The sequence below is a fragment of the Prionailurus viverrinus genome, chromosome B2 (assembly GCF_022837055.1).
Source record: "Prionailurus viverrinus isolate Anna chromosome B2, UM_Priviv_1.0, whole genome shotgun sequence".
NCBI lineage: Eukaryota > Metazoa > Chordata > Mammalia > Carnivora > Felidae > Prionailurus > Prionailurus viverrinus.
The window spans coordinates 89,282,117-89,298,097 of record NC_062565.1 but is presented as its reverse complement, the minus strand read 5'-3'; the positions used below and the strand labels follow the sequence as shown (position 1 = coordinate 89,298,097).

The window sequence follows — 15,981 nt, the reverse complement described above, 5'->3', positions numbered from 1 at the left end:
TGTGTGTGTGTGTGTGTGTGTGTGTGTGTTTGTGTTTGTGTGTGTGTGTGTGAGAGAGAGAGAGAGAGAGAGAGAGAGAGAGACTAGTGAAACCAGTACATCTCAAACTGAACACAATTTCTTTGTTCCCATTTCTTCTTGTCCATCTCATCCCGCAAGAATGTAATCATGGTCTCGCAATTCTTTATCTCTCCTTTTAGCCCCTACAGCCATTTCAGTACCATCATCTGCCTGTCTGTTTCAGACTTCCCTGACAACTCTGAGTCAGGACTGCTCCTGCAGCCCCCTAGCTAACCTCTCTGCTTTTCATCCTCTCTAATCTATCTGATGCACGGCGCCAACTCTCTTCCTTTCTGAAGCATTATTTTCATCGGATCACTCCTCTACAATGGCTCTTAATTGCCTTTTGAATCTAATTAAAACTTCTTCAAGATCCTCTACCAATTAACTCTGTACGCAGGCTCCTTTAGCAGCCTTCTTACGCGGGCGCCGGCTCCTGTTCTCAGGCCTGGCTCAAACCTGCTCACCCTCTGCCTTTTCCTGCTCCCCTGCCTCACTTAGTGCCAGTTTCCTCCTACCCACAGTGCCCACTCCACTTCTTTCCTCTTTGTGCCAAAATACTCTCTCTCTCTCTCTCTCAAAAAAACAAACAAAACAAGATTGCTAAATTACCGTTCCCTTCCAGCTCTGATTACTCTAAGAATCGTAATGGTTTGAGCATGGGTCTGTCCTTTTGGAAATGCCTGTGTATTCATGTACCTGCATTATCGACGCCTTGCTGCGGGGAGCAGTGCCCACACACCTCTGCTCAGGGACTCCGCGCATTTGGAAGAAGTCCTGCTGTCCTGGGGCTAGTGGTTTAGCTTCTACAACCAGGCGAAGGTGCACCTAGTGTGCAGTCCTTGGCTCACGCCAGATAGGCATGATCTGGGGCGTCTTGGTACTACCTCGCTTCCCTTCTTCACCGGCAAGGCATGCTGCCCTTGCGGGGGAGGGCGGAGGGTCCTCGGGCAGCCTCGGCTGCCCCTCCCTCCCCACCCCTGAGCTCTTGGACTGAGGAAACCCCAGGGGTCTCCAGGCGTTCAGGAGGTAACCATCTAGGAGAGAGGTCCTTGGAGCACGGCTGGGGCCACCAGGGCGGTGGACCGTAAGGTGCAGGTCATTTCCCGGCTGGGCCACCTCCTCTTCAGCGCGAGGCGTCTTTGTCGGGTCCCGGAGGGGGCTCCGATGGCGGGGCCCAGCGGGCCGGCGACCGCCTCCATCTTCCCCAGGAGAACTCCTGGGAGACAAAGTGTAAAAGTTGGCCCTGGCTGCCCCGCGTCGCCAACAGGGAGAAGAGGGGGCAGCCCAGAAGCGGCCCGGGGCGAAACTCTTGCTCCGCCTGCACTTCGGGCGCCGGAAGCCTGCCCGCACCTTCGAGTCTCCAGCGCGGGGACCCGCGCGCAGACTTCGCCCCAAGGGCACGGGGACCCGAGGCTTCAGCGCGGGCGGGGAAACGCCCAGAACCTCTCCCTCTACCCCCCGCCCGGCTGGGCGCCCCAAGAGGGCCTCCCGACGCAGGCAAAGGGAGGGACTGGCCGGAGCCACTCCTCCTACGCCAAAGTGTCAGAAGGGACCCCCGGACCGGCGGAAGGGACTTTAGGGTGGTGGAAGGACGCTCCGAGTGCGATGGGATCCTCTGAGTAGCGAAAGGGACCCTCCACCCCCTAGAGTGGGGGACCGGCTTCCGCCACAGCGCCCCTCCGGGGAACTCCCGGGTGTCGCAGATGACTTGGATCCAAACTGTCTTTATTGCCCAAGCCCAGTGACTGGATGTGGCCCGCGACCACTGGAGCTCTCCACAGGTGGGAGGCCTGCATCAATTCCAGCTAAGCTGCCGGTGGTTGGTGCCAGAGTTGCTGTTGCTGCTTTATGTGTGTGTGACTGGTTCTAAGTGTATGATCCCAGGATTCTCTTCTCGACTAATGCAGGCTGCTATAAATGACACCTAGAGAAAGATGCTATAAATGTCAAGAGGTTGTAAGACGTTAAAGAGAGCTGGGGTGGGGGTGGCGGGGGGAGGGGGGCAGTGGTTCACTGGAGTACTGGGCTGACCCTGGCATCACAGCGGAGCTACAATCGCTGCGACTACTGTTGCTGGCGCTGGAGGCCCTAATGATGGTTTTAGCCACAAGCCAGAGGTTGAACATCCAAAAAAAAAAAAAAAAAAAAAAAAAAAAAAAAAAATCCCGTGCAATGGTAGCCCTGATTTAAAGCTAATCAGAATCCATGGTTCCCTTCCTAGATAACGCAATTGAGATGGCTATTTTTTTCCTTCCTCCACAATGATAGACATAAGGCTGCATCATTATTTTTTAAGCTACATTTTTTTTTCCTGAACAGTCACAGCAGAGGCCTCGGGTGGAGCTGGCGGCAACAGCCGTTCACATCGGTCTTGCACTTTATACACTTTCTGGTACGTTATTTCAGTTGAGCCTTACTTTAAATCCTGTTGGAAAGAAAGGGGGTATTATCCTCATTCTGCAAAAGAGAAGGACTGAGGTCTGGAGGTGTCCGCTGACCTCTCCTAGGCTGCTCACACCTAAGTGCAGAGCTCCTACACAAATGCAGGTCTTCTGACTGCAGGCACATTGTCAGCTCCCTTAGTACTGTGGCCTGTGGTCCTTGGCCTCCTCTCGCCCCTTATCACGTTGCTGGGATAACAGAAGAGGGAGGAATCACCATTCCTGGCGAAAATGGCCTACAGTGTGGGAGAAGGACTAATTCACTGGGCTCTGAAGGAAGCAAAGTTCAACTCCATATACCGAGTTGCTACTTTTGGTAGTTTATTTGGGGGAGGGGTGTTCTTATTCTGGAAAGCTCTTCCATGGAGAGGTCTCTGTTCAAGTGACAGCTAGAAACTCGCTTTTGAAAACTAAGACTGAACAAACCTACTATCACAGGTGAAACCTAGGCCGAATTAAAATAGCATTTACTGGGGCTCCTCCCCCCCCCCCCCCCCCCCCCCCGGCGAAGCATCCTATTATTAACCATTACTTCTTACCTAGTATTCTGATGCCCCTCAAAGGCTGGGGCTTCTCTGAGAGACTGAACACTTGCCAAAGTCCAAACACATAAGGATCATAGGTTGGGGAGCAGTTCTTTCTTCTTACCTTTATTTAGGGGGAACCTTTCTGGTATAAAATGTATGGTCTTTGCAGATGAAGCTTTTCAAGTCGGTACTCAGGAACTACCTAGAACCGGATGTTTAGAGACCTTCGTATGAGTCATATGTACAGAGTCACCTTCGTAAGTGTTTGGCTAGGAGGAGTTGAGGGAAAGTACGAGTGGAGAGGGAGAGAAAGAGGAGGGGGAAGGCAATTGGTTCTGAAACAAAACATTCGAACAGATTGGGAGGCTGTAAAATCAGGAGTCATTCCGAGCCGATGCCACTGTGGGGCGCCAAAGTTCTACTCGGCTAAGGCCTGCGGCCGTGGTGCGAGGTGCGAGGACAGAAGTCGCGGCGAACAGATGCACTGGGGGAAGAAAAGGGGGAGGAAGGAGGGAAGGAAAGGAGAGGAGGGGTGGGGCTGGGGTGTCCTTTATTCTCCAGTTAAACCCGCCGGGGAGATTTTGTTACATAACAAGTCTGTGCGTGGTGGAGGAAGACTTTGTTGGAAGGAGGAGAGAAGGAGGGTGTGAATGGGGGGGAGGGGGGGAAGATCCTAGAAAAGAAGACAATCTCAGACCACTGGGCTGACCAAAGAACACAGACGCTCCTCTTCGCCTCAGAAATTCTCGGGCTTCTTCTCAAACTGGGGCCACGACCTCTTTTAAAGGGGCGTGTGAGGGAGGAAGATAGATTAGGAGAGGATCTGCTTGCTCCCCACAAACACTCGGGCCTCCCCGCCCCACTTCCTCGCCTCCCCCCACCCCTGTTTGGGGGCTGTCGCCTCCGGGAACCGGGGCTCGCTCTGTCTCCTCCAGGGCGCTGCAGGGCGGCCCAACTCCATCTGCAGCCCCCGAGGACTCCTCGGCCGGTATAAAGGGCGGCCTCCCTCCGCCTGCGAGCGTCCCGGATGCTCAGCCGTCAGCTGCCGGGCCGGGAGGCGCTGATTTCATTCCCGCGCGGCTTTCGCGGCGGGCGGCGAGGGGCGGAGGGCGGGGGGCTGGTGGGGCGGGGTGGGGGCGGGGGGGCGGGAGGCTGCGGCCGAGACCCCGGGAGTCTGAACCGCCCGGCCCCGCCAGGGTTTATTACATCGCAGCCACCGGCAAAGGTTAGGAACGCGCATTCAGAGACGGGATAATCCGAGTTTAAATATTAACAGTAAAAGCAGAACCGGTGGAATATTTACCTAGAAACTGAGCAGATCTCCTTTTGCCAGGGGAGAGGAGCGCGGAGGAGGCCGGGCTCCCAGGCCTGCGGCTCGGAAGCGGCGCTTCCCGGTGGCGTCTCCGGACCGGCCAAGACCCACCTCGGGAGCTTCCTCAGATCGTGCTTAAGGCGGGGAGGGCCGCTGACCCCCTCGCCCTGCCAGGTCGATCCGAGTCTGCGGGACTCGGTCCAAATCTTCTGCTTTGTCATATTCTCCTTTTTAAGGGTCTCCCCGAGCAACACAAAAGGTGCAGGAAAGTGCGTTGGATCAATAGCAAAGATTGTTATTTAGATAACGAATTAATCTCCCTGTTATAATACTTTTATAGTGAACTTTGCACCCCTTCCATAAGAAAAAGGAATTTAAAGGGAAAAAAGTCTCAAACAGGATTAAGGTTTTAATTACAATTCCCTATCGAAATAGTATGTTTGATGAGCTGATCTTATCAATTAATAGTAACATTAAAGCCCAAGAAACAGATTCACGGACAATATGCTTAAGGGCGTCTTTTAAAAGTAATCGCACCCAGGCAACCAGCGGGGCAGCAGGCCAGCGATGCGGCGCCGGAGCGGGTTTCGGATCCACGTCTGCCTGGACTCGGCCAGTGCCTGCGCGCATCTAGGGCTCGGGATGGGGCGGGGGCGGCGGGGCCCCGGCGCTGGGAGACGCGGCCGCGCGAGTGGGAGGGAAATAATAAATAACAAACGCCTCTTCCAAGCTGAGGCCCACATCAAAGTTGGGGCCCCACAAGGGCCGTGCAGTTCACTGCGTTTGGGTCAGCGTTATATTCCAGGGGCAAATAAAGTAATTTGAACATGCACCAACAGTTTTCCATAAAATACGAGTTAAAAGAAGTAATAGAACTAATCACTGTCTCCTCAAATCAAGTAGAAAACATTTCAATGCACTAATTAGAGTAATTAGAATAATAAGCCTCTGCCTATATGTGGTAAGACAATGTGTACAAACAACTTTATTTAATGTATACTGGTAATCAGCGATGCGTGCCTGCTTGAATGCTTAGCGCAATAAAACTACCCTCCGTCCGCCCAAACAATCAAATACAAATTAGTTTAATGATTGTGCCTGCTGAATGTCTTAGAAATCCACAGGCAGAGGCGAGTAAATAGAAGCATCCTTGTTTGCGTGCGTCCTCGCCCGGGATGGCCGCGGGGCCCGGTGAGTGGCCGCAGGCTGGCGCGGCGGGAGCGAGCAGGAGGCCCGGAGCGCCCGGCGGAGGCCGGGCCAGGCGCCAGCACCGACCTGCGCCCCGCCAGAGCCCCTGCTTCCGTCCCTGGCCGCCTTCCCACCCCTTCTCAGCCAGCTTCCCGCCTCCCTGGCCCCGCCGCGCCCCCCAGGCCCGAAGAGCCCCTGTTCCCCGCCTGGCCTCTCCTCCTCCAGAGGCAAAAGGCCGTGCTAGAACTCCCAGCACCTGTCTACGAGGGCTTTAAGAACTGAGTGATCTCTTCCCATTAGGTGACTCCTCCCAGGAGCCTTGGAGGGCTGAGGCGGGGTTTGGGGGCGTCCGGCCCGTGCTGTGACTGCCCAGACTGCAGAGGGGAACTCCGTGCCTCTGATCGTGGGGTGTGGCCCCTCCCCGCTCGCTGCCCGCTTCTCTGACTTGGGAGGCTGGGGTGCCCAAGAAGGGCTCCCTGGTTCCCTTCGCTGGGGAACTGGTTTTCCTCCTGTACGGTCGATACAAGAGCGACTTTAGACCCAGCAGGGAGTGGTCCGTTTCCGAGGGGTTTAGAGGTTCGTTTTCTTCCAAGCTTCAGCATTTGGTAGGTAGGTTCTTCTTCATTGGAGGCAGGGAGCTGAGGTCAGGAACAGCCAGAAGTTTGATGGGTGTGGGCTGAAGGGAACATGCTTCAGAACTTCGTTTGCCAGCTCTTGGCTCCTTTGCTCTACTCTTTGCCTCCCTCCCACTCGCCCCCCCCCCCCAAACAAACAAACAAGAAAGGGCCAAATTGCTCTCCTTCCCCCTTTCCTCCCCAGTTTTCCAGCAGTTGCCTCCTCTGCCCTCTTCTCCTGGGGCACCTTCTCCCACGATTGCCTCTCTTGTGAGGAAAGCAAGGTCCTGGGCCCAACTTTGCAGAGTCAAGCGGAAAACCCGCGCAGGCACAAAGCTCGGAGATTCCCTGGAGCCTGGACCCTCGACCCTCGGTCACCTCTGCGCCCCATTGCATCTCTGCCCCAGCCTCACGCGCCCCTAGAGAGGCCCCGCCAACTCGCTGCGACTGTAACCAACTTTCCCGGGGGCGGCAGCTGTGCCCAAGGCATCTGCCCTCCCCCGCCCCCACCTCTACCTTCAGCTTCGGGTGGGAGAACCCACCACTCGTTGGCTGCCTCCCCCCCTCCCGACCTCCAGGGTCTCCTTGGAGAGTGAGTGCGATGGAATAGCCGGCGACGTCCGGGCTATCGACCCTCCCCGTAAAGATTCGGACGTCGGAGCCGCGAGAGCCGCAGAGTCCCCCGGTTCCTGGCAGACACTCTGGAGCTGTTCGCTGTCCCGGAGCGAGGGCCGGGGATGGAGTACAGGGAATGCCCGGCTCCCCGCGCCTCTCTCCTTCCTGCACCCGCAAGCTGGGCAGTCTGGGCCTTCCTTTCAGCGGCCTGGGCTTCCCCGAGGTGGGGGTGGCACCGCGGGGCTAGGGTGCCTCCTTGGGCCTGAGCATCGAGGAGAAGCGTCCGGCAGCACCCTCGACCTCCTTGGCCAGGCGCTGTAACAACTTTGAAGAAATATTTGGTGAAGGGAGCAAACAAACAAAAAGTTATTAATGTCGAGTCATTGTCTCCAGAATCGTGCGCTGTGGAACGTAAAAATTCTTCTGCCGGAATGAGATTTCTGAACAGAAGGAGGGAAAGAAGCCCCCCCCCCCGCCCCTTTCCACGAGGATTTGCCTGAACCCTAAAGCCTAGTGATTTACAATGGCTGATGTGTATTACACACCCGCAAGAAACTTTTTCTTTTTTTCCCCACTCTCCTGCCAAACTCTGGCCAAATTTGTGTGTGTGCCTTACTCTCCCCCTCTCCCCAAATTTAAACAACAAACCCAGAGGAAACACTGGCGGGAGGAAAAATATATGCCCCAAATAAAAAAGGATGCAGGTTCAAATTTACTCCACAGCGAGGTTTCCTACTGCTGTCGTTCTGCACGCCGAGAGTTAATCGTATACAATTTATAACAATCAAAATCCCCTCCATATTGCTCAGATGGGGTCCTAATGCTCCCCTGTCTTTCTAAAATCAGTGACAAGTGAGTCTTTGTGGGGCATTTATTTCCTTCTTTTTTTCTAGATGACAGCTCCCCATTCTGAGAGCAAAGAGCTGTGTGCCGCCAGCTACAGACCACACTCCAGAGCCCAGACTCTTCACGTACGAACCGCATATGGAAGTTTTTTTGCCCCCCTCCCCCCAAATCTCAGACAAAGAGCTATAAAAACTCAGAAAGACGTGAAAGGAATAAACTTTAAGATATAGATGCACTTTTACTGGTGTATTAAATAACATTTCAGACATGTTTGTTTTTTTTTTTTAAAGAAATACATCTTAATGTTATCAACAACCAGAATTCTAACAATAAGAGGCCAGGGTTGTTTTGATGGGATATGATATTGTTTCTAAAACCTCTAACAGCTAAGCCAAGCAGAGTTGTTATTAAGGTAAAGGGAAAGTACTACATGATAAAGTTAATTAACTTTCTTTTTCTTAAAAAATAAAGGAGGGAACAAATTTCCCAGCTTCCCACAAAACGTAAGAACAATGTGAAAGTATTCTGATTGTTTATCTCCATAACCAAGCGAAGGCTTTAAGAAAACTCGAAAGCCATTTTCTGGTCCTCCTGTACCCACCTCTAGATAAGGACGCATTGGAATAACTCTGGCCCAAGTTCTACAAAGGTGGGCAAGTTTATTCCACAGTTTTCTAGCTGAGAGGCAAGCCCCTACCACTTTTGCATTATTTCCTGTACTGAATCCAGCGGTGAGAATAGGTACCAGGAACCCTGGTTCTCTCCTCCCACCATCTGCCCCCTGGGTAAGAGATTATGCATCACTGAAAAAGTAAACTTTCCCGAATAGGGATCCTGTTGGTATAAAATTTAGCTGAACATCCCATTCCGTCATATTGTGAAGCTTCATTCATAGTACCTCCAGATGTACTTTCATTTTAAATAGACACTGTCCCTTTTGCCTCATTGAAATATACAAGCAGACCCAAAGAAACACTTTTACCTTTGACCCTCCCTTCACCATCCTTCTTTCTTTTTCTGTAAAAGCTCCGCTCTTTATCTCATTCTTTAACTTGTCTAGGCATTCAATAGAATCTAGAACAGAGTTCTATAAACCGATTGAAAAAAAAATCAACAAAGACAAATCACAGAAACCAGTGACAAAACGATAATTTCTCTCCCCCAGAAACACAGCACTATCCAAGCTGCTTCCATAGTAAGGCAAAGGAAAGGCAGATGTATGCAGCTTAGAGATGCACAGGCACAGGTACCAAAGCACTCCCATGCCATCCCCCCCTGTCCCCCATTGTTGCTGTTGCATCTCTTTATTAGTTGGCTTTGGAGAAATAAGAAGATAGAAGGATGAGTGCCTTTATGAAAGCCATTTCATCAGAACGTGTTGCCAACCAGTGTGTGGCTTTCACTGGTAGGAGCAGGAGGGGAAGGAGAGTGCTTTTGTTGCCGCCATCTGAAATATAAAGGAGGTAACTTCATGGGAACTGAGAATGTCTACAAGTGCCAAGCACAGTGTTATTTGTGGCCATTCCCTCTATCTGACCTTCACACGACTCTCCCACATGATCCGCTCTCCCCCATCGTACACCATCAATTTGAAAAGTGACATATTTTGAGGAAACACAGGAGCTTTTTCAGGACGGCCGCGTTCTGCATTATTGTCTTTGGGGAAAAGAAAGGGTTTGTCACTGTGGCTAGCCAACATCTTAGGGATGGCTGCCCCACAAATGTCTCCCAGTGGCAGTGATGGAGTTTTTTACGTTAGTGTGTAATACATTCCCCAAACCGGCAATGAAAGTGCCCGAGTAGCTTTCTAATCTGAACGGCAAGCATGGGTCAAAACCATGGCGTGTCCGTTTAACACGTGATGGTTTCCAGTCAGTAGCCCCTGTGGCTAAGAACAAAAAACGCCTTCTCAAGGTCCACTAAAATGCCCTGCAGAGGGCAGATGCTGCTTGTTTTCTGCCTACAATGGAGGAGGATATTGACCCAGAACTCAAATCTATATCCAGCTTAAACATTTTACCCATCAGCATGTCTGCGGTCACAAAACACTTCTTCTTTCTGTCACTTCTCGTTCAGACTATTGATAAGATCATTTGGCTGAATCTGTTTGGGACCTGTGTAATATTGACTAGGAGTTAGAAAAGATGATCAGATGTAATAAGCCCAGAAACTACCTTTCAAAATGGACATTTATGCTTAAACCAGTGTTTCAAGGAGCACTCCAAATATATCAGCAAACTTGTAAACTAACCCAACACTGCTTGGATTTTCCACTAACCTTAAAACTGATTTTGGTAAGTATAATGCTCCATAGAAGACTATCTGAAACAATCTGTTATTAACATCACAGCCTGAGTCTCTCCCATACATTCTTCTCTCTTTTTTTCTCTCTCTGTTTTAGAGCCTGTTTGCTTGCCTGAAGAGAAATAGATACTATTGTATAAACCATTGCAAAATCCATTCCCCCCCCCCCCCCCCCGCAACCCCTGTAAACCTAACAGGAATAATATTTAGGTCCTACCTCTAATCACTCGGTAAACACACATCTTGCATATTGTCAGAGTTACTCTTTGTTGGAAGATATTTGTTAATTATTAAAAAGAATAATACCCTTAACTAAGCTTTGCTCTTTTAGATCCCAAATTATGTGAGAACAAGTGGGTAAAGATTAAAGTCCACCTAGTTGATTGATGCTCTCCAAAAAAGCACAATCAGTTAAGGTAAAGGTAACCTGGAAAGAAGATGTAGGGATATCTGCATATATTTAAAGGGGACAAACATCTCTCTGTTGGACACTGAAATGGCAAACGAATCAGAACTCAAACCCAATGACCATTTCAATTTAGTGCTATGGGCACAGTGACTGAAAGGTCTGGGACTGATAGTTTTTTGCAAAGAAAAGTGAAGTAGAATCAGAACAGTAGTCTCTCTTAAAAACAAACAAACAAAAAAGCTCTGAAAGTTATAAACATGAAACCTGGCAGTATACGCATAAAATTTATTCCAAAACTTTATGAAGTATAAAGGAAGGGAAGTATTTTACACACAACTCAACTCAGTCAGTATAAGGTCTAGGGTTTCCCCCCCCTTAAAACTTGGCACTATCTTTAAAAATAAAATAAAGATATTTCAATAATTAGAACAAACTATGAAGGTATTGTGCATTTCTGTTTTATGTAGATAATAAAATATTACTTTAACATAAATATATAAGGATCTCTGCGTTTTTATTTTCCCCACAAGCACAACCAAATGTACCAAAACAAAGTATTTTTAAAGAGACTGAACAAAAAAATTACATCCCATATAGATTTTGCTCATCTACTCATTTAAAGCTACAGAAAAACAGTTTCCAGAACCTTTTTGCTTTAAAAGAAATAAATATACATTGAGGCAGGCCACTTAAAAATGATATGAAAATATTTCCCTGGGTAGCATTAAAAAAAAAAAAGAAAAATAGACAAAGAAACATTTAAACTATTTCTGCATTTCAAAAGACAGATATTAAACATATATACATAGTGGTAAGGTTCAGTGGTAACTTTCTTCTTAGTAAACCCAAGAGAGTTAGAGGAGCTATAGACAAGTCCCCTGAACTCCAGCGTCTGACCTTACCCACTTGGTAATAAGAATCTGAAAATTCATTTCCTCCCTTAACCATTGGCTATTTGCCCTGCTCTGGATTGCTTCACTAGAGGCCAGTCCCCACACCTCAGGAACAAGCAGTATGATACAGCCCGAAGCAGCAGCTCTGTGTCCATCTCCTCGTGACATTCGTTGGGGGAAATGAAATACAGGCAAATAAATATGCCCATTCTAAGTCATCATTTATCTTGCAAAAACATTGAAAATGAAACAATCACAGGTGTTTGAAAAGACAATATAAAGCATATTTCCTAAAACCTTAACTACTGAGTGCAATGCTAATCTGATGCTGAACCATAATTTTATGGTATTGAGAATTTAATTTTTTAAATAAAGATTTGCCTAATACTTAACCAGAAAAAAAAAGCCCCAAACTTTTAAGATTAATAAAAAGTGTTTTCCCTTTTAGCGCCCTTTTGTGCTGATTATTTTTTTAAAATATTTTAACTGGTCACAGTTTAATGGTATTTATTTTCAATAGTTAGAAGTTTTTTCACCTACACTTCCCAGTAGAGTCTTTTGTTATGGGAGTTAACCATTTTCCATCAAGATAAGGTAAAAGCGCACTTAAAACTATTAACAAAGGGAGAAAAGGAAGGATAGAAAATAGCATTTTTTCCCCCAGTTCATTTGGCTTCCTTAGTGAAAGAAGGGGGGAAAGCTGTCTAGGTTAAACTGGTATTTTCTGTGATAAATTATAGGAGAAGAAGGTGTGGGACCTTAAATTTGATTTGATAAACAAATGAGCTAGTGAAGACAAAACCAGCCTAGAGTGGAGATATCCTCTGTATGCATATGGGTATTTGTGCAGTAAAAAAAGTCTCTGCATACACCATTAAGTTCCCAGATTATTTTCTTTATGTTAAAAAAAAAAAGCTATTAGAGGAACAAAGTTTAACTGCTGCTCTCAGCACAAATAATTCCTCATAATTAAGTTATTAAAACTGAAGGCAGAGAACTATACAGGGGTTTCTGAAGATATATATTTCCCTAGTTCTCTTCAAAGTGCCACTTTCTGTTGGACGACTCTGGAAATACATTTATAACCTCCACATTTCCTCTGAGCTCTTTCACAATGGGCCCGCCTGATAAAATGAAGCAATCAGTCACTCACTATCGATTTTTCTTTTTCTCCCCTCCACAACCTCCCCCAGAAACACTGCCTGAAAATGAAGTTTACTTTGTGGCTGGTCACAAAAAAACCAATGCTTGACTCATTTTTGTATTCCAAACTGGACTCTTGCCTTGGATAAAGCGGGTAGACCATGCACGTTTCCTGAAAGCAGAGAATTATTTATTTTGTATGAAGCCAATCGTTTTTGCTTTGGTAAAAGAAGCAACTAAATGTTACACCAATGTTGGGGGGAGCCTGAAGGTAACCAAAGTTCACAAACAGGAAGAAGAACAAGGGGCAACACAAGAACGTTAGAAATGGAGAGTAGCCAAGAGCTGGCTTCAACTCTCCCTGCTGAATAAAACAACAAAACAAAACAAAACAAAACAAAACCCGGCAATTTCAAAATTAACCGTGGGAGAAAGAAAAATACGTTCAATGAATTTGTTGGTGTAAACTTCAATTTTCTTGCAGTGCAAATTTATGCGGTTAAATTTTGACTACATCAAAGAACATGTGTATTTTTTCCTCCTTCCTGATGAGGATCCACATTAAATCAACACAGCAGAGCATGTGCCAACTCCGAGCATCAGGAAGCTGTTTTGTGTTTATCACGGTTTGGTGGATTTTTTTTTCTTTTTGGTAATTTATTTAGTTTTGCCAGGTATTTAACTCAGTGCTTGCCATCTCTCCTTCTCTCTCTCTCTCTCTCTCTCTCTCTCTCTCTATTACACACTCTCTCCTCACTCTCTCTATGAGACACTCCACTCCATTGCCTGGGTACTAGCCTGTAAAGGTCAAAACACATCATTACACCTGCTACCGTTTAAAGGATAGTCCAGTGCCTTAGTTGCTTTCCTTATTATTTTTTTCTTTTTAAGGGACGGGGAAATAATAATTAAAATAAAAAGAACAATCAGAAGTTAGAGAGGGAACAAGGGGGCCGGGAAAGGGCCGTGGACCGTAGGGGAGGGGGAGCCCCGCGCTCTGCCCCTCCCCCCGCTCGAGTTCACTGGACGGGCGTCTGCACCCCGTGGTGTGGTGGCGTGTCCCTACTCCCCCCGTACACATCCTCGGCGCCCGGCAGAGTCCCTCCGGGAGGGGTCATCCTTTTCTCTTTCTGTCTCCTGTTACAAAACCAAACTCTCACCACCTCCTTCTCCAGCTGTAAGCTGTCCGCGAGGGAGGTGATCTCCTGGGCCGAGGGCTTGGGGCATTTGAGGAAATGGCTCTCCAGAGCCCCCTTGACGCTCACCTCGATGGAGGTCCGCTTTTTCCTCTTGCGCCCCTGCGCTGCGATCTTGTCTATGCTCGTGGGGCTGCCCGAGGACGAGTCCGCCTCCTCCAACCACTTGTTCAACAAAGGCTTCAGCTTGCACATGTTCTTGAAGCTCAGCTGCAGGGCCTCAAACCTGCAGATGGTGGTCTGCGAGAACACGTTGCCGTACAGGGTGCCCAGCGCCAGCCCCACGTCCGCTTGGGTAAATCCCAGTTTGATCCGGCGCTGCTTGAACTGCTTGGCGAACTGCTCCAGGTCATCCGAGGTCGGCGTGTCCTCGTCCGAGTGCGGGTCGTGGTGCGCGCCGGGGTGGCCCGGCGGGCCCTGCGGGGGCGGCGGCGGCGGCGGCTGCTGATGCGGGTGCGAGTGCGGGTGAGGGTGGTGGTCGGCGTGGTGCGGCTCGTCGTGCGCGTCCCGCAGGCCGTGGTGGTGCAGCCCCGCCGGCTGCCCGCCGGCGCCCAGCATGCCGTTCACCGTGAAGCTGGGCTGCGAGTAGAGCAAACCGCCGTTGGACGCTCCCATGGAGGGCGGGAGGTGCGCTGCAGCCGCGGCGCTCCGCCATGCCCCGGGCCCCGGGTGGTGGTTGGCGGCGTGGTGCACCAGATGCGGCGGCCGCTGCTGTTGCTGCTGCTGTTGTTGTTGCTGCTGCTGCTGTTGCTGCTGCTGTTGCTGCTGCTGGTGCTGCTGCTGCAGGGCGCCTGGCCCGTGCAGCTCGTCGCCGCGGCCGCCCTGCTGTACCACCACCGAAGGCTTGATGTCCGGCTGGCCCAGGGGGCTGGTGGACCATGGGGAGCCGTCGCCGCCGCCCCCGCCGCCGCCCCCGCCCCCGCCGCCGCCGCCACCGCCCCCGCCGCCGCCGCCGTGGGACAGCGCGGTGATCCACTGGTGAGCGTGGCTGAGCGGGTGCCCGTTGCTCTGCAGCGCGCCGTAGTCGCCCTGCACCAGGCTCTGAGCCTCGCGGTAGCCCCCCGCGCCCTGCTGCATGCCGCCCGGCGGCTCGGCGTGCACGATGGAGGCGCTGGAGGTGAGCAGGCTGTAGTGGTTAGACGCTGCGGTCGCCATGACTCTCGGAGCCGGACTGAGCGCTCCGGTTAAAGGAGCCGCGCATTTGACAGTTACTTTTTTGCCTCGGGCTCCTCTGCTCGCTCGCTCTCTTTCTCTCTCCTCTCTCTCTCCCCCAGCGGGCAGCTCCGACGCCCGCTCCGACGCCTTCTGTTGCTGCTCCTGCTATTACTGCTGCTGCCGCCGCCGCCTCCCGCCCGCCCTCGCTCTCTTTCTCCTCCTCTCCCTCCTTCTTGCTCTCGCTCACTCTCTGACTAGCTCCGCGCTCCCCCCTCTCCCTGCTCTCTCCAGCTCTCTCCCGCTCTCTTGGCAGCGCCAGCTCGCAGCGGCACGCGCCTGGGCCCCGCCCCCTCCGCCCCCTCCCATTGGCTCCGCGCCCTTTGATTTACGTGGATACCGCTAGCAACCTCCCAGGCCGGCGCCACTGATTGGCGTAGAGCTGCCCCCTCCTCCTCCCCCCCGGGCGCCGAGTCCTCTCAGCCCTCCTCCAGTCCCCCCTCTCCACCCAATTCAGATTCTCTTAGTTCTCACCACCCCAGCTCTCCAACCCCGGGGCTCCTCCGCCCCTCTTGGATGGGCCCCGCCCCCCATCTGTCTCCCTAGCAGACGCGCGGTGCGCGCGGTGGGGGGGGGGGGTGCTGATGGTGGGGGGCGGGGGGCAGCCTCAGTCTTCTTTCGACCACAGCCACTTGGAAGACTTGGGTGTGTGGGGGTTGTGGTGGCGGGTGGGGGGGTGTTGGTCTACCTTTTCTTCCTGTTAGGGCTGGGGTGGGGGGTGAAGAAGGAGAGAGAAAAAGAAAAGCTGAGTCGCAGGAGCCAGGGGTAGTCCCGTTTTTATTCACCTTGGGACACACACACACACACACACACACACACACACACACCAGCGTTTCTTAAACCAAGAGTCAGAAGCCAGACTTGTCCCCCTGTTGAAGTCTCCTTTACCCCCACGGATAGAATTTCAATGTCCACGTGCTTTTTGCTTCAGGATGTGCGGACACTTTTGCCCCCAAATAAAGGTCCTTTTCCTCCCTTCCAACCCGCCGCTAGCACAGGCTCCCTTCCTTTTAGGTTCCAGGCCCAGTTGTCTCCCAGCCCCTGGGCGAGAGGACCCCATGAGAGGCAGGCTTAGCCTGCGCTCATCCACTAGTGAGAAACTCCTGTAAAGGCGCGGAACTGCCTGCTCTGACAGCGCAGCGGCCTGGACCGAAAACAAAACAAAACTCATAAAGTCTGTCAGATTAACTAACACACTGGGGCGCGCGCAGTTTTTGG

General features: G+C 51.0%; 1 protein-coding gene across 1 annotated transcript; it reads right to left on the bottom strand.

Annotated features, from left to right (window-relative positions):
* Positions 1-13,374: 13,374 nt before the first annotated feature.
* Positions 13,375-14,706, bottom strand: POU3F2 (POU class 3 homeobox 2). The gene has a single exon (XM_047860124.1). The coding sequence runs from the start codon at positions 14,704-14,706 to the stop codon at positions 13,375-13,377; it is 1,332 nt and encodes a 443-aa protein (XP_047716080.1).
* Positions 14,707-15,981: the final 1,275 nt, after the last annotated feature.

What these genes read in the sequence shown, in the direction of transcription:
- POU3F2 (XM_047860124.1), bottom strand. Translation starts at nt 14,706, where the DNA reads ATGGCGACCGCAGCGTCTAACCACTACAGCCTGCTCACCTCCAGCGCC.